General features: G+C 45.8%; 2 protein-coding genes across 2 annotated transcripts; one reads left to right on the top strand and one right to left on the bottom strand.

Annotated features, from left to right (window-relative positions):
* Positions 1-11,172: 11,172 nt before the first annotated feature.
* rag1 (recombination activating 1) lies at positions 11,173-15,322 on the top strand (the record flags this gene model as incomplete). Its single annotated transcript, XM_084017935.1, has 3 exons — positions 11,173-11,525; positions 11,613-12,745; positions 13,569-15,322. The coding sequence occupies exons 1-3, from the start codon at positions 11,191-11,193 to the stop codon at positions 15,320-15,322; spliced, it is 3,222 nt and encodes a 1,073-aa protein (XP_083874061.1). The 5' UTR covers positions 11,173-11,190.
* Positions 15,323-17,278: 1,956 nt separating this feature from the next.
* On the bottom strand, positions 17,279-20,112 carry rag2 (recombination activating gene 2). The gene is made up of 2 exons (XM_084018044.1): positions 20,004-20,112; positions 17,279-19,250 (listed from the first exon to the last, which is right to left on the bottom strand). The coding sequence occupies exon 2, from the start codon at positions 19,234-19,236 to the stop codon at positions 17,638-17,640; it is 1,599 nt and encodes a 532-aa protein (XP_083874170.1). The 5' UTR covers positions 19,237-19,250; positions 20,004-20,112; the 3' UTR covers positions 17,279-17,637.
* Between the last annotated feature and the right edge of the window lie 3,311 nt (positions 20,113-23,423).

Genomic DNA, 23,423 nt, shown 5'->3' on the forward strand with positions numbered 1-23,423 from the left:
GCTGCTTATGTTTATGTTCTCAACCTGCCAAAGTGGGGGAGAATTAAGTGGCTCTGGCTCTGTTAATTAGGCGTTAATCAGGTGTTGCTCTAATTAAAAGGCAGTTCCACCCTGTTGGGCCCTGGTAATGAGTTTGTTATTAAATCCGCGGAGGATTTTTGTCTCTTTTTCAATTTACCAACAGGGTAGTGCTTAATTGCTGTGTAAATGAGGGGAATGTCCTTGAAGGTCGTCTTGCATCGGCACCCAATCCATGAACAGGATTGTTTCAAAGAGCTTCGCCACTCAAACTTCCAATCCATCCAGTTTGCCGCGTGCGGACCTCTCGGGTTCAGCCGTGCTGTCAATTCTCATCCTTAAAAGAAGCCTCTTCAAACCTCATTTGCTAAATGGAGAGAGAAGCTACGCCACTTTCTTTTGTAAATAAAACTTCTCCTAGAATTGATTCCCTTTCCTTCTAAAGTTGCTTTTCTTTTCCCCCCGGGTGGTTACTGTCTCGGCCAATGAAAGTCTTTTATGGCTGCCGGTGTCCCATAAACCAACGCCACCCCCTTTTTCACCTTCGCCCACCCAGGATAACAGGTCAAAGGTTAAGAATGCCTTCTGAAAACGACGGGCCAAATCAATGTGTGAGATATAAAAAAAGGAAGAAATAGAGAGAGACGTGTAGTCACAAAGGATGAAGTGACAGATGAATGGAAGAAAGATGCTGCTCTGATAGACGGGTGGCCTGATGGACACGGAGAGATTGTGGATGCTGATTGTTGAAGGGCATTTACTACAGAGACATCAATCAGGAGATGGCACCGAGATTGAGCGGGCCGCCAGCGCTTTCCTGCCCGCGACCGGCGCCATGTGTCGAACACAACCTGGGATCCACCACTGCTCTTCATATCAATTAGAGAGCAATTATGCAGCCGTGTCCTACTAATTATGCTGCACTGCCACTATTCCATCCCCCTAAGTGTGTGTTTCTCTTTGCTCCAGTGTGTTTGTGGTTGTGCTCAGCGAGATAAATAAATAAACTTGCCGGCTGCCAAGGAGAAACATCCTTAATCAAAATTTCAGTGCTGTAAGTCTGTGTTTTTGGAGGGGAAGAAAGCAGGGCTGTTGTTTTCAGCTCGACCTTTTGGTGGTGCTGGTGTAACACTCATTGATTTGGCTCTTGCAAGTGAAATCTGGTGAATTGTTGGAGTGGGTGCTCTCATTTGATGAGTAAGGAAATCACACAAAAAAGAAAAGCTGTGCATGTATGTATATGTGTTTTTTGCGGTCGTCAAAAGTATGATTAATGTTCTCATATCTCAGATTTCAGAGGATCTTGAGCCAGGATGCGCCAGGCTGCTTAATAAAGTCCGTTTTTTATTTGGCTCCTTCTTGGAGCGTGATGAATTATGAAATGAGAACTCCCATGCTTTTCACTTTTATTTCTCTGTGGTTTACATAATTCACTCAGAACATTTGTAACCTTCCTGACAGGTTAATGCTGTTGGGTTCAAAGTCAAGACGCTGAGAAAACGCACAGAAAGACTCGACAGCGGGGGAGAAATAGATTTAAAGATGAGAGGAGGAGAGAACAAGGGGAGGGAGGGAGGTCTGGCGTTCCAGTCAGGGTGCTCAAAGTGTGCTCTAGCCCATCCTCCATTACATCTACTGGGAATCCGACATCATCCCCCCACTCTGGAGAACAGTCACAAATAAAACCACGCCACTGCAGTAGCTGTAAAACGCCTGGAAAAACTGATGCTGAACAGCATCCTGCCAGCCGTCAGACTGCAGCTTACCTACAAGGTCAAACGGGGGGCAGAGGACGCTGTGACGCTGTCTCCTCCACCTCAACATGTGGAATCACCGGAGACTTCGGTGCCGTCCTCTCTGTTGACTTCTCGTCTACTGGGTTCCCTCGGCGACAAACCGCAGGCTGTTAGAACAGGCACAGCAACACCATCAACCATCATGGCCAACACTGGAGCCCCTCAAGGATTACGACCCCTCCACTAATGACTGCACCAGCCCTTCACCCAACACCACATGCAAGTTTACACTTGCACATCAAACACACTGGATCACAAAACAGCAGAAATTCACATGCAAACAAATCCCTTCATAGACGATTAACTCAGTTTCACTTACATCCATAAATGATCCCAGCAAAGACCTCCTACTGTTACTTGACAAAAACATAATCCAGCCCATCCTGCCGTACTGATCCCCCTGCTTCTTCACCATGTTATCTATCTCCAACAAAAACAAACACATATGAACTTCAGAGCCAAGCACTTCACTTCCATCGCTAACAAAACCAGTTTCACACTGACTCTGAATTCTGCATGGCGGCAGATTTTGATGAACGTTTTTCTGCCTTCCCTTCATCGCCAGCTCTCCCCGAATGTTTCGATGTACTCATAATCAGAGTTTGACCGCATATTTGTGCCCCTCCGCTGCGTTGTCATCAGTGTAAGTGGACCCTCTCTGAAAATGGAAAAGAAAATCTGCAGTTCTACAATCTCCGAAAAAGCAAACGGAGGAAGGGGCGACGGAGAGGAGAGAGTCGGGAGAGTACACCTTGTGTCCTTCAGTCGTATATCTTGATTTTTTTTTCTCAGCTCTTTTCGCCTGTAGAATCTGCAATGAGCTCTTTGTGAATGACATGCCACCAAGACCACCCTGCTGATTACATTTGCTCAGCAGAACTGAGTAGGACGAGAGCAGACAGAGAGGGGAGAGACAGGGGCCGGCTTCTGGGGGGGAAAGAAAAGAGTTTCTTGATTATCCCGCACATACATTCTTCCGTTGGATTTGAGAGTTCAGGTGCTGTTGCATATAGAGCTCTCTCTGCTGTCTCCGGTACCGTGACATTGTTTTTGTGTCTTCAGACTTGTGAATCCCCGTGTTTGCACCGTATCGGTCCCGCCCGTACCCTTGTTGGTAAGTGGCGTTGTCTCGGACATCTCAGTCCAGACAATGAAGCCGTAGTCCCATTCCCGTCACTCTATTCATCCCCGGCCAACTGTAGCCGTTCCCTTCTCTTATCTGTGTGTGACCAAGGAAATTAAATTACAAATATAATCACTTGGCGCCAGTTTCTTTAACAGTGTGCCTCTGCTTTGCATATAGAGTGTGCTTGCTTTGGAGACACGTTTGTGTGAAGTTACTTATTGGCCTATTTACGATAATGGGCTCTGCTCTACTGGTGGAGTCACACACACCTATTCACAATGACAGTGAACGGCACGAGGAAGTGAAGCGAGAGAAGGAGAGAGAAAAAAAGAAGACAGACACGGAGACGTGTTTGCAGCCATCTTGGGGAAATAGTTTTGCACGCGTGAATAATCTAAAAAGCAACGGGGAGATCTGTGAAAATTAATTTGTTTCCGAATTCAATCCAAACCAGTTCATGGTGATGCTTCAATTAATCTGGGGTTTTTTTGCGTTTTAAAAGTTTGCATAAACTTTGCTCGACATTTGAATGGAAACGCTGCTTATGTGGCTCAGGGGATCAATAACATCAATATCTCAACAACCCCTCCCATGACATGTTGTCCTGACATATACGGTTCACTGAATCCTAATGATCTCCGTGACCTCCTTGACTTCTCACCTGATGCCTGTTAAAAGAATAAATTCACCGGAGGAGGAGATCAGAGACAGAAGTAAAGTCGACGTCTGACTTTAATCTTGTACAAGAGGAGCAGTTACAATGCAACAACGTATGAGGATGCTACAGAGAAAGTGCTCAAATCAGTGTTGTGACTTGAGTCTTTTAAAGGCACAGGAGATAACGCGTCATTGACAGTTAATCTTCATGCAGAACCAGACATCATGACTACCAGGCCTCTGATAACATTTAGGTCAGCCATGGGGATACAAAAGTAATAAACAGTTCAACACATAAAGCTGTAACCTGAACTAAGAAAACTTTAGGACATGAGGTTATACAAAATTCTCATAACAATGCCGATAAACTTATTGGCTGGATTGCTGTGAAATGTCTGAACAAACTGGAATCTTTGCTGATCCACCATCAGTTAAAATGTTTTTGTTTATTAGCGAATACTTGCAAAAGTAATGACTATTTACATTAAGAGTGCACACTAAGAATGGACAGGTAGCCAAAAAGTGATTTGTATAAAAAAAACACGTACTGCACCTTTAAGTACAGTGGCTGTATAGTCTTAGCTTGTCGCTAAATATACCATAATGGAATGTTTTGACTTAATAGACGAATGTCATTATGCAACACTATAGCTGTCAGTGATGATGATGACTCATAAGTGTCCAAACTCTTATTAATGGCTGACTATAGAGCAAAGTCAAGAGTCAATCAGGGCGTGATGCACTCACTCACCAACGCCAACTTCCATTGTGTCGACAGCTTCCTCTTTAGCTCAAATCTATTCCACACACGTTAAACCATCTGACTGAATAAACAGTCCCTCTCCCCCTCCTCCCCCTCCTCCCTCTCCCTGTCTCTCCTGCAGGTTTTTCACAAAAAGGGGGAGGGATGAAAACCTGTGTATATTAGAATGATGTCCCTCCCAGGGGAGCCACAAGGGAAAGTTGGTAAAGGAAGAGCGAGGAGAGTATGAATAGTAGAGTTGCATTTTTTATCATTGTTATTATGAGAAAGCCATCACAGACCTCCCTTGCCTATTTCCTATTCAGAAAGGAATAATTTTGCTTATGCAGAAACTGCTACTCGCTTGTGTGGGCAGACCGGCAAATGCAAAAAAAAAAAAAAACTGTATCAATGCCTTCGGATCTCCTCAGGTCCCCAAAGCACTCGGCGAGCAGGTGGTTGGTGTATTTGTGATCTTTATGAATTCAGCGCCAGATACTCTCGCCTCCAACGACGGGGACGAGGTTTGTCGGCCCCTTCCCGAGGCATCTCTGTGTTCTGCTGCAGCGAACAAACGCCATATGCCCCTGAGTTAGGCTCAACCGCTCAGTTCTGTCTCGGCGCCGTCCAACCCACAAAGTCCATATGAATATCTGTGAATTTATGAAATGAAGATGGGATTTTCCCCCAGACCATTGTTCTCAAACAATTACTGTGTGTGCCTGCTCCTGTGCTCATAACGCCCGTAGCTATCATCATCGCAGGTTGCCGCGAGAGAGCCGAGTGGTAAAATAATGGCTCCCCGCTGGATCGTGTGAATCATGGCAATGACCGGCTGATAAATGCTCCACCACACAGGCTCTGGCTCCAATAGTCATTTCTCTCTCCAACTGGTCTGGCTGCCAAATGACAACAACCTCCCCTCCCTGAGCCCCCACCCAGCCACAGCATCCTTCACACCCCCCTCCCTTCGCCGCCTATAATTACTGTACTCTATAAGTCTGATGTAAGACCAGTCACTCTAAATCAGCCTCGGACTGCCGCATGTTACACTTTTCATTGTGCCCTTGTCTGAGGTAGTGCAGAAAGGTCACGACCGTCCTGGTATTTCCTATAATAGACTTTGTAGTTAAAAGGCAGGGAAATAATAAGCAGATCCAACGTGCGGAGAAAGAGCTCTTTGTGTTTGGCCGAAAGTTTAGTCGGCGGAGAGTTGGGGGTTAGAGTTGACAGACAACAGCGCCAGTCTTTTTCACACTCCTTGACACATAATGGGAGCGATTTGTCTCTCTACATCCCTCTCTAGTGGCCATGATTTGCTCATTACATTGATGGAGGGGGGGGCGGGGGGATGACCAGTCAAGAGACAAATAGTGTGAAATTTAGAGCCGGGGGAATTCACTATCGCTCTCATTTCATGTGAAAACTGTGCAGATGTTACCCACTTATCGAGGTGTTTAAAAAAACGTGCCAAGCAATTCGCGAGCGCCGAATGTTTGAAATGTGGAGGAGTTTGTTTGCGCTGCTATCCCCTCAGCTGACAGACCTGCTGTGTAAACCAGCGTCACACAGTTGGGGGAAAGGCGACTAATACGCAGTTAAACACAAGACAAATCCAGTGAATGGATGTCCGTGTGACTGGAGGTCCCCCTGGCATCGCAGGGGACGCTGCTCGATCAGGGAAATCTACATTTAATTAACACAGAGTTAAAGAGCATTGTTATTTTGATTAAGGACACTGGTCCTCGATTCCCTCACTGCTTCCCTTGAATCCCGCTTAGGGTTTAATTTTATTTGGTTTATTCTCTGAGTGGATCAACAACCATCTGGGTTGTTTGGATGCAGACTTTCAGAGGGCCCTGTGCCGTAAACACAATCACACCACACATTCACTGCACGTTATTGACCTCTATGTGGCCTATCTTGCTAGGGAGAGATTTTTAAGAAGGTTGACATTAACAGTTGCTTTAACTTTAAGCTATTGTCGACGATTTGGAATAAAATAAAAACCATTCAGTCTATCAGCTGTAGGTCTGCATAGAAATTGACCAATGGGAGCCATTGCTCCGGAAGGCTCCCATTGGCTCATACCCTCCATCTAATCCCTTCATCTCCCCTGCTCCTCGTCATCCCGCCTCGTTTTGGTTGTACGTCTCAGAGGCTCAAGTGATTTTCAGAATGTAGACCACAGCTTTAAGTTGTTCTCCATATTGTCTAACTCACCAGAACAGAGGAGCTGAATGGAACCGATCCAAAACCCAAATAACTCAGCAGCTCCTCAGGGAGAGTTATAATACAGGACTTGGAATGAATTCATACGGCCCCAAGACTAGACGATCCAATAAAATGTATATTTGGATAGCTAGACATAGAGATATAGTCTGAGTAGGTGTCAGTGGGGGGGGGGGGGGGGGGGGGGTCTCTGTTAAAGCTCCATCCGTCAGGACGAGCTGACAACGAACACAGCCGAGTCATCCGAGGTCACGCGAGGCCCTCGAGACAGAATCACTCAACCACCGTGTGATTCTAAGCACGCTAACCTGTGGTAAAGAGGGAGGGGAGAGCCTGCAATTAATCACCACATTCAAATAATCACATAATAGATTATTAACAAAACCCGAAGTGAGGGTGAGAGGAGAAGGGGGGGGGCGAGACGAGGGAAACAAGAGGGAGAGAGACGGCGGAGATGAATGAGGGGAGGGATTTGAGTAGTGGGGTGAGGTGTTCGTTCTGGCAGGTAGCTTTAAAGAATGGCCCCGCTTTGGAGTCCGCCTCTTTGATTATTAATCTGCCAAATCATCATGTCTCCGGATGAGGGATGGGCGAGGTCGACAGTGGGAGGCGGCTGGCTCAGGATGGGCTGGAGCGAGTTCGAGAGGGGAAAGTTGTTGAACGTGCTGTGAAAATGTAATAAAAGATTTCCATGGCGAACGCTCGGGTACGTTGCGTAACACTCAGTGGAAATATGAGATCGAAATGGCCTCTTTACCCCGAATACAATCACAAAGATGCCCACATCCTTTGTGACATTTGGAAAATATCATACCGCAATTTCGGTCCCTCTATTCAAATGTGGACGTCGCTGACATTTTATCCCCTGTGAGGAAGATAGCGATGCTGCTGTGGAAATCACTCATTGTCCGTCTCTGCTATTGACACTATTCTTTATGATGCCCTGTGACTGGAGTTGTCTGAGGGGGGTTTTCTTTGGACCTTTGGCTTACAAAGTTCTGCTTGGAAGGCTTGATCTCTTCCCCACCTTGCCTTGTCACGGCCTGCAATCAGCATTAAGCTCTTTTTGTGTTCACTACTCTGAGCTAAGCCCGTTATCCTGTGTAACTCCTTCACACAAGATCACTACTCTAGCCCCCTTCTCTGTCTTTCACCTCTCACACCTTCCCTCTCGCTCCCTTTCTCCATCTCCCTCTTTGTTTTACACACACAGACCCGACTCAAGGATGGATGTAGGACTCATTTAGTTTCTGGGTGTGTCCTTCACACCAGTACACACTTTTTCTGCACCCCCCCCCTTCCCCGAAACACATGTTCTACCCCTGCCATATTCCCACTCATCCCTCCCACCACACACACCTGCAATGCGCTCACACACACACACATTGCATTCTCACTGGTGTTGTTTGCATTCATCATATTAGAAATAAAACACCCCCTCCCTCCCAGTGCAAGGTGTCAGTTCACTGGTGCGTCGCAAACTCCTGTACGTCCCCCCTAAACTGCAGCCTCTTGTTCCCCCGAGGGGTTCGCTCCTCACATTCATAACACTCCGCTCCACGCCAGGTGGCTGTCTCCACAAGTCCTCTTCTCCATAAATCAGACTGTCTTTGAGTTGATCAATAACAAGTCAATTAGCAGGCGCAGAGAGATGAGGGTTTCAGGGGGTCACCGCCTGTTTGTCAGGCAGACATCTGCAGCTCCGTCCCTGTCTGCCACGGGAGCGAGGCGCGTCGCTTACCTTGGAAACATGTGGCTACGCGCCTATCATAAATCTAAATATCAACTATAAATAGGCTCGGGAACATCTTGCTACGATCCATCATTTGCTTGTTCTTGGATATTGCATCTTGTATTGTATAAATCTGTGTATGATGGATTTGGAGAGGCTTAAAAAACAGCATTTTTTCCCCCCGAATTACAGACAGAAACCAAAAAAACCCTCACATTGCTGTCTAAGGTCACACTTGACCATATGCACCAAATATAAGCTGCAAAGCCTGCCAGCGTTCATCCTGCTCCCCTGTTAATTCGACAAGAGTGGGAGAGACCCAACTGTTGTTTGGTGCCCACTGACTGTGTATCTAATGACTTGGCTGGTAAATTCAACACAGCAACAGGCTCCTGTGGCGCATACACCAGATTAATCCCCTGGATAATTACAAACAAGAATGATCCTGGGCAAATACTCCCCATACCTACTGAGACGTTGCACCAAGCAATGCTGTCTAATTAAATCTGCTTCTGAATGGTGACCGGGACAGAGACAGCATTGGGAGAAATGAATGAAATGTGCTGACATTATATGGAGACAATCGCAGATACAAAAATACAAAAAACACAAGGGGTGGATGGAAATGATAACAATATAGGATAAATGGCACAATGCTTTTGCCTGGCAAGGGGAGAAAATCTCAATTATGCAGTAATGAGAATGACAATAACACTCATTATTATTGCTACAATTGCTATTATTTTTATTATTTTCTATATTTGTTAATTGATTGACCTTTTTAAATCATTATTCACTTTCTATCTCTCTTTCTCATATGTCTTGTTACATATACCAACACATGTCTCTGAATCCCAGCTACCCCCCCCCCCCCCACACACACACACACACACACACACACACACACACACACACACACACACACACACACACACACACACAGACATGCATCACTGTAATTATTTCATCTTGAAGTCTACATCATCTGTAAACATTACGTTTGTTTAAGACACCCCTATTTACAGTGCAGGAACGCTCAGATCCAACAGCACAATAGCCAGAAATAAATTCAACATTATCTCAACACACAGGATTTTCAGAGCAGGTACGCCCAATTAAACATTATAGCACAACAGCACATTGACAAAACACACCACTCCGAAGGGCTGTGGATAAACTGAGGTGATAAACACATAAAATGTATCATTGGTTTCCTCAAAAGAAATGCAAACAACGTAGAACCATTCGGTCAAATTCCACATTTGTAAGTCCCTATTACACAATTGCAATACAATGTTTTTCAGACTTTTTTATGTGTTTGTGGGACAGCGACATTATTAATCTGTTGCGTCTCCACATTGGTAGCTTTTTCACATGTTTAACGTATCTCAGTCTGTTGGAGAGAGGCCAGCTGGATGAGGTAAGCCTTGTAGATGGATAACAGAAAGGAGAGATAAAGGCGACATCGCAGGGGCTTCCAGGTGAGGATCAGTGTGGTTTGGTACAAACGTGCTTGTTTGGGGTATTCCGTTAGGTGCCGTACATACACATGTTTGCTACTGTGCTTTGGGGGGTTGACCTTGTTTTTTTCCCCTCCTTCACATCAGCTGCCTGCATCAGGTGTCAGGAGTTGACTGTTGGGATGCCATCAACGGATGGGTATAAATACGAGAGACTGGGAGACAGACAGGGGCAATCCCACTGTGTGGAACCACAACTCCCCGTAACAGATGCTCCGAGCTTGACAGGCTAAACTTCGACAGTGTATGCAGCGTGTAGTGCCTGGCTCCAGGGCTTCCCTTGTGCTCCCATGCGGAGAGGATCCCCAGGGGAGCTGATGCCAACGGAGACTGAAAAAACAAGGTAAGAGCCCAGCTGACACACATGCAAACAGACTCAGCTGTTTGTCTCAAAGGGGAAGTTCAGCATGCCAGATACACTGAGAGCCAGAAAATGAAGGGGCTCTGCCGGATTCAAGCCTTCCAGGTAAAATAACCTCGGTGAAAGATGGATACACAGGAGACGCCACAGCGTGGGCACTATAGTTGCGCAATGGTAAGATAGTTTAACTGCTTTATTGTGTGAACTTGTAATGGAACCTAAGTATGAGAGGAGATGAAATAGCAACAGTGCCATTGATCTTACCTGTGACAAATCCTGGGAGCATTGGCTGTTTAAATATGACTCTTAAATTGAACAATACTGTGTTCGGAATAATTCTTAATGATCTTTACTCAATATGAGGGTTTCTTGTTTTTCCCCCCCTCCTGTTGGGTCAATATATATGTAATATGAAATAAGTTTTGTGGATCACAGATTTCTTCCCCCTCGCATTTAAAATGCCAGTCGGAGGCTCCCGAGAACTCCGATTCTCTCTCCAGCCAAGAAAATGACCAATATAAGTGATTGACAGCCTTGCACTGATAAGGTTGCCCGTTTAGCAAACTTGCTTTGCGAAAGAGGGGAGGGGGAAAAAATCACAATGGCTCCCTGAGTGATGGGATGGGAGATGAGAGAAATGAAGATTTTTTTGTGCTGTATCGATCCCCCCAATGCTTGTCTCATGCATTTTACACAAGATCTAAATGCCACTTATGGTATAATACAGCACTCTGGGTCGGGGCTCACTACTCTCTGCTCGGTGGGATTTCAGGGCACTTGGTGTATGAATTCAACAGGAATCAAGTTAAGCTGTTAGCTTGTGTCATGGGCTCAATGCTGAGAAGGCACCGGGGATGTCTGAGCATTTTAAATCTTCAGATCTTTTCTCTGCATCCGCAGCCATGTATCTCGCAGACAACTGAAAAATATCTTTCATACTTTTGCGATACATCAAACTAAGCTCTCCCCTCTTCTCCTCTCCAGGGTCTGAGGTCTGTGTCACATCATGTCGGAGGAGAGCCTGGAGACAGATGGCCCCAGATCCTCCATGCCTGCCGAGCTCCACCATCCCCACTCTAAGTACTCTCAGTGGAAGTTTAAACTGTTTAGGCTGAAGTCCATGGAGAAGGCCCCTTTGCCCGGTGAGACACAGCCTGAGAAAGGAGCCTTGTTAGGGATCTCATCGCCTGCAGCTCCGCATATAGAGCTAGATAATGGCGTGGGTCTAGGGAGTGTTATGAAATTGTGCCTGGGTGGAAAAAGCAAGGAAAATGTGGAGGGCCCTGGTCGGAGGGTAGACGTGAAGCTCCAAGAAATGGACACCCACATGAACCACCTGAGGTAATAACATGTCACTATACTATATAAACTTTATTATATGCATTTCTTTCTCAGAATTTGACAGCATTGTTTTTTTCCTCTGTGAAGGTGCTTGTGCCGTCTCTGTGGAATGACCGTGAGAAAGGTCAAAGGGCCGGTGCGTGATGTTCATGGGGATCTGGATGTGGTCAGCAAAGGTGCCCTGCGTAAAATGGGCTGCAAGTTCACAAACTGGCCAGAAGTCATCCTCAAAGTCTTCAAAGTGGACGTGACGGAGGACACGGAGTCGGTCCACCCTCTTTCCTTCTGCCAGCGCTGCTGGGTGGTGGCCATACGGGGAGGGGGCTTCTGCAGCTTCTCCAGAATAAGAGTCCCGGATTGGAAGCCCCACACTTCCCACTGCCACCTTTGTTCCCCCAGGAAGACTTCCTACCAGCGCACTGGGAGGAAGAGGCGGAAAGCCATCCCCAGAGCCCAGAGCCTGGCAAAAAGGACCAGGTGGGACCACGGCGACAGCATCGCTGTTGGTGAGAGGAGGGCTCTGAGACCATTCGGAGACCACCATCATGGTCCTGCGCACAGGACATGGAGGAAACCCAGCATCCAGAGAGAGCAGTGGGTGAGGAACATCACCCGCTGCCAGAAAGACCACCTGAACACCAAGCTGATCTCTGAGAGGCTCCCTGTAGACTTCCTCTTTTCTTTCACCTGCCTGGTGTGCGACCACCTGCTCTCCGATCCGGTCCAGTCCCCCTGTGGCCACCTCTTCTGCCGCAGCTGCATCCTAAAATACAACCACGTTCTGGGACCTCACTGTCCGGCCTGCAACTTGCCGTGCACCTCCGATGACCTCACCCCGCCCGCCAAAGGCTTCCTGTCAGCCCTGCATTCGCTGTCTCTGCTCTGCCCCAGTAGCGGCTGTGGCAAGGAAGTAAGGCTAGACACATTTAAAGCTCATTGTCTGGGCCATGAGCTGGGAGAGCAGGATGCAAACGAGCAGCCGTCAGAACTCGACAACTACCTGCTGATCAATAAAGGGGGGAGACCCCGTCAGCACCTGCTATCGCTAACCCGCCGTGCCCAGAAGCATCGGCTGAGGGACATGAAGAACCAGGTGAGGGCGTTCGCCGACAGAGAGGAAGGTGGCGACCTGAAGTCTGTGTGTCAGACTCTGTTTCTGCTGGCACTCAGGTCTGTGAATGAACACCGGCAAGCAGACGAGCTAGAGGCCATGATGCAAGGTAAGATATCAACATATAACGCTCCGGAGCCAAGACAAAAGGGGGACACAAACAAATGAAAATTATGATAGTGTTTGTTCATTAATGTTCCCTCCTATCTCCGAATAATACAGTCATCTCATAAATAACAATGAGTTAAAAAGTTCACTATTGAAGAGAGGGAAGAAAGTTTTGCTGCAATTTTGATTGAAAAGCACTTCAATATTGTCCGCCTCTGTTTGTTGAGCCACCACCCCTGCAGGCCCCGCCCCTCCCTGATTCTCGTCCACGCTCGATCCCTTCCTGCTTGTCCGTCAGTCCCCCCTGTCTCACGCTCCCTTTAATGCACAATAACAACTCGTGTGAAGGGGCTGTTAAAATCAAAACAACATCAGTGGCTCTTGTATCTGCAAATTACACAGACAGCACCATCTTCCTCTCTGGGGAATAGAAGCCAGCTGGTGTCTGTTTTCATCTGCAGCCAATACATCACTTTTTCAGCTTCGCTGGTTCACCCTCTGTCCCCTTATAACATTTGGAAATTAGGAAATATTGGATTTTGTAATCATGGGCCTTGTGGGCTTTTGACAATGATACATTCACAATTGGGGTGTTAAATTCTCCCTGTCCCATAGTATAAATGACTCCAAATGCAGGACATCAAATGAGGGAATGTTAAATACTGCAGTGCTTTTCAAAAGCACTAGAAATGGGCACTTTGGTGTTCAATAATTCTCTTCATGTCTAAATCCTTTCCTCTCGCCTTCTTTTCCCTATTTTTTTTACTTTGCCTATTTCCGTCTCTCTCTGAAACATCCTCTCTTTTTTTTCTCTCTCTCTGTAGGCAGAGGCTTTGGGTTGCAACCCGCTGTGTGCTTAGCCATTCGGGTCAACACTTTCCTGAGCTGCAGCCAGTATCACAAGATGTACCGGACTGTCAAAGCCACCACTGGCCGCCAGATCTTCCAGCCGCTGCACACCCTGCGAGCTGCAGAGAAAGAGCTCCTCCCTGGCTTCCACCAGTTTGAGTGGCAGCCGGCTCTCAAGAATGTGTCCACGACTTGCAACGTCGGCATTATTAACGGGCTCTCCGGATTGGCCTCCATGGTGGACGACTTCCCGGCCGACATCATCACTCGGCGGTATCGCTATGATGTGGCTCTGGCGTCGGCATTAAAGGACCTGGAGGAGGACATCATGGAGGGGCTGAGGGAGAGCGGGATGGAAGACAGTGCCTGCACCTCGTGCTTCAACGTCATGATCAAGGAGTCCTGCGATGGCATGGGCGACGTCAGCGAGAAGCACGGCGGAGGACCGGCTGTTCCCGAGAAGGCCGTGCGTTTTTCTTTCACCGTTATGTCTGTCTCCGTCCTGGCAGACGAGGGGGAGGAGAAGGAGGAGGTCACCATCTTCACTGAGCCGAAGCCAAACTCAGAGCTGTCCTGTAAGCCCCTTTGCCTGATGTTTGTGGATGAGTCAGACCATGAGACACTCACAGCTGTCCTGGGGCCGATAGTCGCCGAGCGTAAGGCGATGAAAGAGAGCAGGCTCATACTGTCCGTGGGCGGACTGCCTCGATCCTTCCGCTTTCATTTCAGGGGCACGGGCTACGACGAGAAGATGGTGCGTGAGATGGAGGGCCTCGAGGCCTCGGGGTCCGCCTACGTCTGCACGCTTTGTGACTCAACTCGGGCAGAGGCGTCTCAAAACATGGTGATACACTCCGTCACCCGCAGCCACGCGGAGAACCTCAACCGTTACGAAATATGGCGAACCAACCCCTTCTCCGAGTCCGCGGATGAACTGCGGGACAGAGTCAAGGGGATCTCTGCCAAGCCCTTCATGGAGACCCATCCCACGCTGGACGCCCTGCACTGTGACATCGGCAACGCCATCGAGTTCTACAAGATCTTCCAGGATGAGATCGGGGAGGTGTACCAAAAGTCCAACCCGAGCCGGGAGGAACGGCGCAGCTGGAGGGCGGCGCTAGATAAGCAGCTGAGGAAGAAGATGAAGCTGAAACCGGTGATGAGGATGAACGGGAACTACGCCCGCAGGCTGATGACCCAGGAGGCGATGGAGGTGGTGTGTGAGCTGGTGCCCTCAGAGGAGAGGCGGGAGGCCCTGAGGGAGCTGATGAGGCTCTACATCCAGATGAAGCCCGTGTGGCGCGCCACCTGCCCCGCCAAGGAGTGCCCCGACCAGCTGTGCCGCTACAGCTTCAACTCCCAGCGCTTCGCCGACCTCCTCTCCACTACCTTCAAATATAGGTACAACGGAAAGATAACCAACTACCTGCACAAGACCCTGGCCCACGTGCCCGAAATCATAGAGAGAGACGGGTCCATAGGAGCCTGGGCCAGCGAGGGGAACGAGTCGGCGAACAAGCTGTTCAGGCGTTTCCGTAAGATGAATGCACGCCAGTCGAAGGCCTTTGAGCTGGAGGACGTGTTGAAGCATCACTGGCTCTACACCTCCAAGTACCTGCAGAAGTTTATGGAGGCTCACAAGAACTCTGCCAAAGCTCTGGAAGCTATCATTGACCCAACAGAGAGTCAGGAGTATGAGGACGTGCCTCTGGAAGTTGATGACATCTGATTTTTCTTTTATTGTGAACCTTTCATGAACATTTCATTGATTTCAACATAGCTGTAGAATATAATAATTGCCAGCAATATGGACTTGTTTACATATCTACCTTCTATACCCATTTATATTTAGAATTGTTTTATTGTTGGAAATGAGCAAAAATGAAAAAGTGCATTATTATACCCACACCAAGTTTTTTTAAAAATGTGTTTTACTTGTTTAGAATATTTACTTGTATTTGTACTGCCTTGTTGTATGCATATTAGGTGGGACAGCAGAGGAACATAGAAGTAACACACAGGTTTCTTTTCTCCTGCTCTGAGCAGGATTTTCTCCTTTTTTTTATCTTCACCGTCTGTGAAATATGGCACAGTTTATTGTATTGCAAGGATATGACACATTTATGAATTTATACGGAGGGAATATTTATGGAAACAGATGAAAGTGCTGTAAGTCATGGGGGGAAATTGTGTTAAAAAGACCACATTTGTGGCCACTGTATTAATATATCATTTGAGCTGGAACAAAATGCAATCACAGAGACCCAAATGTTCTTTGTTTCACGAGTGCCCTCTGAAAAAGATTACTTTAGTGCTTTATCGTGGGATCCCTGAGGGGCAGAATAGATGCCAGGTCACTTTGAACCAATTTTTATCTGTTTTAGTTTTTGCACAGTGGAGGATAGATGATACTTATACGAATACTTCACATGAAATAAAGCGTATAGTGACCTTTTTGTTGATATCATAAAAATACAGTATGGTCCATTACGAAGCCTAATACCCCATGGACTCAGGCAGGCAGGGATTTTTCCTAACTTCTGTATATAACCTGGCTCCTTTTTCCTCTGCTGATATTTCTTCATTGCCACGGTTGACAGAGGAGAGGGATGAGCAGCAGCTAGAAAGACCCGATGTAAACTGATTTCTTGGCAACTTTATTTGCTTGATTGATTGATTGTATCGTCTATTTTCTGCCCTCATCGTTTTGCATTGTGACAGGCAATTTTGTTTTTTCCATTTGATTGAATGTTTGATTTTATTGTACAGTCACAAGTTTAACCAAGACAGCTGTGAAATATCCACATTTCATTCTGTAGTTGTCACTTTTCTACAATTCTGTCGTGTTTTAGAGTGCATCTTGTCTCGTATTTTGTTTTTTTGTGTAATGAATTGCATTTCCAAAGTAATGGATGATGGATGATTCACAGAATTCCACTTGTTCACTTTTCACCTTGTATTTCCTCATTTTTTTTTGTCTCCATCTCACACTAAATATCAGATAAACTGTTTACAGGAGTTGCTGAATACTTTCAGTGAATATTTTGCATACTAGTACTGTATTACACTCACTTATTTCGTCTGTATTTTTCGCTGAGGCAGAAAATGTATTATTTTTTTGATGAGTTTCCTTTATGGAGGAGGAAGTTTGCACTTTTTTGTCCTTGTTTCCTCCAAAAAAAGATAAATAAAGACCAAATCTGACTTGATCTTCTGGTGTGTTTTCTTTATTTAAATAAGCAATTTATAGTTTTTTGTTTGAGGAGATTTAGGAACTTTTGATCCTGGAAGACCACACTTGTAACTGCTTGTTTTCACTATATACAAAATAAAAAGCATACAAAATAACAAATTAAGTGTTATACATCTAACAAAATGAAAAACTTGCCTTTGAATAAATTACATATGTAACTGGCTTTTAACCGTACATTAGGGTTTATTTTTTAATTATAATTTCAAACCATTTAGTGCTGGAATTCAATATAAGATAGTGTAGATTTAACCCCTTATTTTCACCGGGGTCCATGAATGGAATACAAAATAAATAAATAATAGAAATACTAACTAGAAATAGTTATATATCAACATTTCAGTCACATAAAAAGTTTGAGGAAACACATTAGAAATAAACAGAATTTGAGGATGCTTCTTGTTTATTTCAGGACAGATCAGCATATTGGACATTTTTTTCAATCATCATTTTAATTGCAGAAAGAATTGTCAAATGAATTCAGCTCCATCTGGCCACGGAAGAAAGTGTTAGGAAGTAAAAACGTGGTGGTACTTAATGGAATACAATATCGCAATTAACTATTATGCAGCTGTTATAAATACAAACTAGAAACATTGTCGACAGACTTGCTAAAATATTCGGTTTATTTTCTCAAACAATGTGAAATTCCAATGAAAGTACACAGCTGTCAGACAGGAGACATCAGGTTGCAATTTTACTATTTATTCTCTTCACAAAATATTTCACATTGAGCATTGATCAGCATATTAATGCATTTTTCATCTATCGTTTACACGCATCATAAACTGGACTCAGTCGAAAAGCCTTCTGAAAAAGCTTTTCTTGGCAGGGGACATCTTGATAGTTGGAGGAGTTTTTCTCTCCTTGACTTTCATGGGGGTACGCTTCACAGGCGTGACCTGTCGCGGTGGGGTCATCTCCTGGTAGGGCAGGCCTCCGTGGTCCAGGCAGAAGTACCTTTTGCCGCCTTGAGAGAGTTTGAGCAGCAGGTTCTCAGACAGCTCCATGCACTGTGCATGGACCCAGTGTCCCTCCTCTCCTTTGGAGCAGAAGATCATAGCTGGCCGGTGGAGCTCGGTGGAGTAGTAGGGCTCCCACCTGTTGGGGTCCAGCTGACAGCCCGGGCAGCACTTGATCCAGTAGCCTGTTCGTGATTCATCCTCCTCGTCCTCCTCGTTGTAGTTATCCTCGCCTCCATCGCTACTGTCCTCCAGCTCATGGGGCTCACGGCCAAAGTAGAGCTCCTCGGAGTCTTCCAGAGGAGTGGAGTCGTAATCTGTTGACTCCTGGCTGCAGCCCTGGGTTCCTTCGTCCACTTTTGCCCCTTCCTCTGTTTGGAAGCTCACCTGATAGAAGTAATGCATGTCTGCTTGGGATGGCCTCCCCTCAGTAGGCACAGAAAGTAGGATGCTCCCCTCCCCGGCGCTGCTGCCGAACCAAGTGCGACTCTGGGTGATGTCTGGGGTCCACTCCGGTGCTTCCAAGGGCTCAAAGTGGATCCCTTTCTCATTGAGAATCACAGTGTTGCACTCCATCCTCTTCTGAGAGTCTGACTGATACCCCCCTAAAATGATGTATCTGTGAGTGGGGCCGATGCGCGTTATTATGGCACTAGAGATGGATATGCCGGTTTCAAGAGTGTCACAGGAGAGCAGAGGGCTGCCCTGCAGAAGCTCGACTCGCAGACGGACGAGTCGAGGGGGGCGGGAGTCGGACGTGAGTGAGTGACCTCCGAGGAAGTAGACACAGTCCTCTCTGGCGAGGGCCAAATGGAAAGACTGTCCATCGTCGAGCTCGGGTAGAGTGTGAGCAGAGGAGCAGCCGAACTCCAGGTCAAACAGGAAGACCTGCGGAGGGCAGTTGACGACGCTGTTCCAGCTCTCGGTGGTCCGCTCTCCTGCCGGCATGTAGGATCTCCCCCCAAACAACACACAAGCCGTCTTCCCGTGGCTCTGAACCATGCTCATGGTGTGGCCGTATCTGGCCCCCGGCACTTCTCCCACCAGTTCCTGCTCTCTGCAGCACAGGGTCAGTTTACGATTGCAGCCACGGCTGTCCATGGTCAGCACGTACAGGCTGGACGAGATCTCGTTGTTCGGGGTGCGTCCACCGTGGATCAGATAGCTCTCCGGGAGCCCGTCGTAGGGGTCGAGGCGGCAAACAGCCGGGCAACGTAACGGGGGCAGGTAGCATGATTCACTGGAGAAGGAGATGGCTTTCAACTTCATCTCGCTGCCTTTGAACCCGACGCTGAACACCCCCGTCGGACAGGAGCGCTTGGGCCAACCCTTCTGGCCAAACAGGAGGATTTCACCGTCCAGCTGTAGGAGAGAGAAGCCAGGCTGTAGAAGGCCTGCACAGTTCACTGGAGTTAATGGTTTCACGGTCATCTTCCAGCAGGTGCCTACAAAACAACACAAACACATAATATCAGTCAGTCAGCTGTTGCCTGTTTTCATTCAGGGGCTTTAAATTTGACTTCCTATTTATTACAGTAACACCTGGAGAATCATAACAGAGCCATGCAGTCATTCAGCAAGACACAGAACATGGCAGTCAACATTAGGCACTAATCATATGACTATATATTATATTAACAATGGGCTGACATTAAATTGATAAAAAAAACACTACTACTATGAATACACATACATTTGATTATTATTATTAATTTATTTCTTGAAAAGAGTAACAATGACAATTAATGTAAATTGGAATTTAATCATATTTCCAAGATGACATTGTGGAGAGCACAAAAACATGACACACAATGTTGTATTTGTTGTCTGCCCTATGTATTGTATTGCTGCTGGTATTGTTTTCAATACAAAGTAATGCTGTGATTTTTAAATGTGTTATCCCTAAAGTCATCAGCAACATTAAAATAAGGAAAGATGACCTCTGGGGTTACTTCGTTACTTACAACCACAAACAAAACCTCACATTTAAACGTTCTATCTTTGAAACAGAATCGTACCGGGTGTTCTTAAATGCAGCATGAGGTTCAGACAAACTCTTTTGAAGAATAAATATCTTTCAAAATGATACTTAGATTTTAGAGTGTATTGTTTAACAGCAATGTTAGTACTGCTGTGGACAAAAAATGAATGGCATATTTGGCCTGAAAGCCTATATATATATTTTTAAATGCGCTTACCTCACAGCCAGGGCCAGATCACTGCTCTTGAGCTCACCTTAGTGGGACTCTTACAATCACAAAGATGAACCCAAAGGGCTTCATGTAGCCCGACTTTGACAAAGGCAGACAGCGTGAGAGCTCGTGAAGCTTCGTTGACTCACAAACACTTCTCAGATCTTGAGGTTAACAGTCTGTGACTGCTGCTCACTGGCAGGTGTGCTGCCTGAATGCATTTAGCGAATCACTTCAAAGATGTGACTGGATATCAGTTATACCAGAGAAGGTACAACAGACCATTCTCTGTTGAACAATCCTGTCCTGTATAATACCTTATGAAAGATGCAGTTATGGTTTTTTTCCCCCTCCAGGAGTTGAACGAGTCTAAACACAGCTTTGCTCGGGGGTTTTTAAAGATATTGTATTTTTTACATTGAATGAATGCGATGTTTTACACACAAACAAAGTGATACAGTAAATCATTGAAAGTGAAAACAGTAGTGTAAACCATGCTGGGAAACATGCAACAGCATATTTCTTTTAATCGGCGTAAGACACACCCCTGATGGGAGTCTTTTGTTGAGGAGGTTGGAAGCAGACAAAAAAAAACCCTGAATGCACCACATTCATGCTCTTATTCGTTATTATTAAGGAAAGCTGGCTGATAGATATATTATTATTATAGATATATCCAACGCCTCTCACCATCTTTGAGTTGCAGTTAGTTAAACTCAAGGTTGATAAAAACATTCTTAAATTCCTGATTTCATTCAAATGTATTATCGTATCCATGGCATGTGACCAAACCAGTTTCTGATAGCTTAAATTGTCAGGAAAGGGGGGGGGGGGGGATGCAGGTTGCAGACCCAGGGGTATCTTTAAGGTTTCCCAGAAGGATAACCACGAAATCGCAATAGGTAGGAAAGGGAAGAAAAAACGGTAACACTTTAGATTAGGGAACACATATTAACCATGAACTAGTTTCTTATTAGCTTATTCTTATTAAGTGGTTTACAACAACTCCCTAACTCACTATCAATAAGCAGAGATTAGGAAATTATTGATGGAAACCTCTCACAGTAGTTAATGGCCTAGTAGTTTCAGAATATGATCATGCAGAATAAGGCATTAGTAAGTGATTTATAATGGCTTAAAGACAGCCAATATGCTACCATGCATGCTAATAAGAAACTAGTTCATGGTTAATATGCGTTCCCTAAACAAAACTGTATGAAGCCACTTCAGGCTTCCTTAAAGAAATAAAGCGCTAAGATGATCAACTAAACCACCGCTGCCAAAAAAAACAAAATTGTCCAGGAAAGCCAGAAAAGACAGAATTAAAAGGCAAAAGGCAGACTCGGAGACCTTTGATAAGCAAAAGGGCTGGAGGAACAACAAACTCTCTAGTATTCACTGGGAAACAGACAATGATAGGAGATCCACACAAAGCCCACTGACAACAGGGAGAACCTCTCACTACCTCTTATGGTGAGATAACGAGTCAGCATGGTATATGAAGGCTCCCCACACCTGAGCTTAATCAAGCCAATCAGTGCCACACACACCTGATTGCAGTGAGGGGATTCACTCACCACTCTCCCTGAGCCAAAAGATGGCGAGCCTTCACAGAAATTCTCAGAATTAAATGCTTTTTTGAATAAAGAGTATTTACTCTTCCACAGCCCTGATTCACATTTTCAGCTTGGCTACTGTAGCGTTAATTAAAAGCTTTGTTTTTGTGCCTGACTGTCTCCCTTCCCCTCATTTTTCTTGTGCTTGACTTTCAAATGAAATCTTTTCATCCTCCTTTTTTCCTCGTGGTTTCACGCTTTGAAAACGATCCGATCCTACACACTGTCACGCTGCTCCTATAGCTTGCCAAAAAGAAAAAGCGGCATGCACTTTTCAATAATATAAGTTGCAGCCATGCCTTATTCAGGAACACTCTCCTTAGCGATAAATGACATGCTGTATGGGAGTGTGAGTCATTAATTCACACAGTACATTGAACCCTAATACATTATCATACCACGATGCTGTTTCCTGAGGGGAGGGGTAAAAGAAACATCCTTTTTCAACAATGATGGATACATTCTCGCAGCTGTGTGTTTACAGATCTGACCTACTGTACGTAAAAGCAGATCCCTTATATGCGTGACACACACACACACACATGCCCAAACACCTAGAGAACGACTGAGCTGGAAGCAGATGTCTACCCGCTCATTAGCATAATGTGTTTGTGCACCGAGCGGCGGAGAGAAAAACTTGAGGAGTGTGCAAAAACAAAAGGCAGAAACCACAAGTGCCTGGAAGACCGTTACAGCTCGAAAACACCAAACAGCAGAGCACCTGTGTGTCTAAACTGACACTTACAGGACTGAGTGGAGGCAAGAATTTACTAGAGAGGATAGAATGCATGAATTTCAGACGTCTGTGCGAAATGCAGAAGGCAGTTCCTTTTTCTTCTTCTTTTTTTTTTTTAAAAAAGCATTCTGCCTTGAAATAAACTTCTCTCATCACCTCGAGGCATCCACACACAAAAACGCCGTTGAAAACACTGAAATAAAACTGGGGAATGGCGCGGAGAACGAGTGGGAGGCACAGCGGCGTGTGGTGGACCCCGGGCCATGCGAGGATTTGTACATAATTGATAGAACAAAGTAATTAGAATCTTTGGTAGCACCTGTTTCTGTCCCGTGTAATGTATCACTAGCGACTGTTGCTACCCTGCAGCGAGGTTTTGACGGATGGCACGGTGACAGCTCTGATGTTCTGATGATCATTGTGGCAGCGCTGTTTATCATTATTTAATGTTACGGTAATGGCTCCCCTTGTGGCGGCTGGTGGAGCACTCACCACCTCACTGCTTGATATTGTTTTGCGGTACGCTGGTTATTGTCTAGTGAGAGGAGACCTCATAATAACCTCTTTATATAATATATATAACCTCCCTTTACTCCCGCTGTAGCTATGGCGACAAAGAGTGCCGTGGTTTGACCATGCTGGGAGTGAGAATATCACAATTCTAACTTTCAGTTGTATTGTTTTTTTTATGTTATTACATTGTGATCGCATGCTGTGCTGCTGTATAAACAATAGAAAACTCCAGGGCTGCTTGAGCTCTACGGAGCGTTTTAGCATCTTTCAGCTTGTTCTTCTTGTTTTATGCCCTGCAACGATGTTTTGGTCCACTCACACCCACCTCCTTCCAGTCACAGCGGGCAGCTGTTGCCGGCGGAAAAGTTCTGATCAGCTCAATGTGTAAACCTGCAGCACCAAAGAACAAAAACAGACTATCTGGGGATAACAGCGGAGCATTTAGTAGTTTAAAAGAAATGAGGAAGTAGAGACCAAACAAAAGCAAAAGAAGAGGGAATGTTAGAACTACATCCACCAGGTGTTGCTCCCTGTTTGGTGGACGTGTTAATGTTTGCTTAT

The sequence above is a fragment of the Eutrigla gurnardus genome (genome assembly GCF_963514095.1).
Source record: "Eutrigla gurnardus genome assembly, chromosome: 9".
In the NCBI taxonomy this organism is placed as follows: Eukaryota; Metazoa; Chordata; class Actinopteri; order Perciformes; family Triglidae; genus Eutrigla; species Eutrigla gurnardus.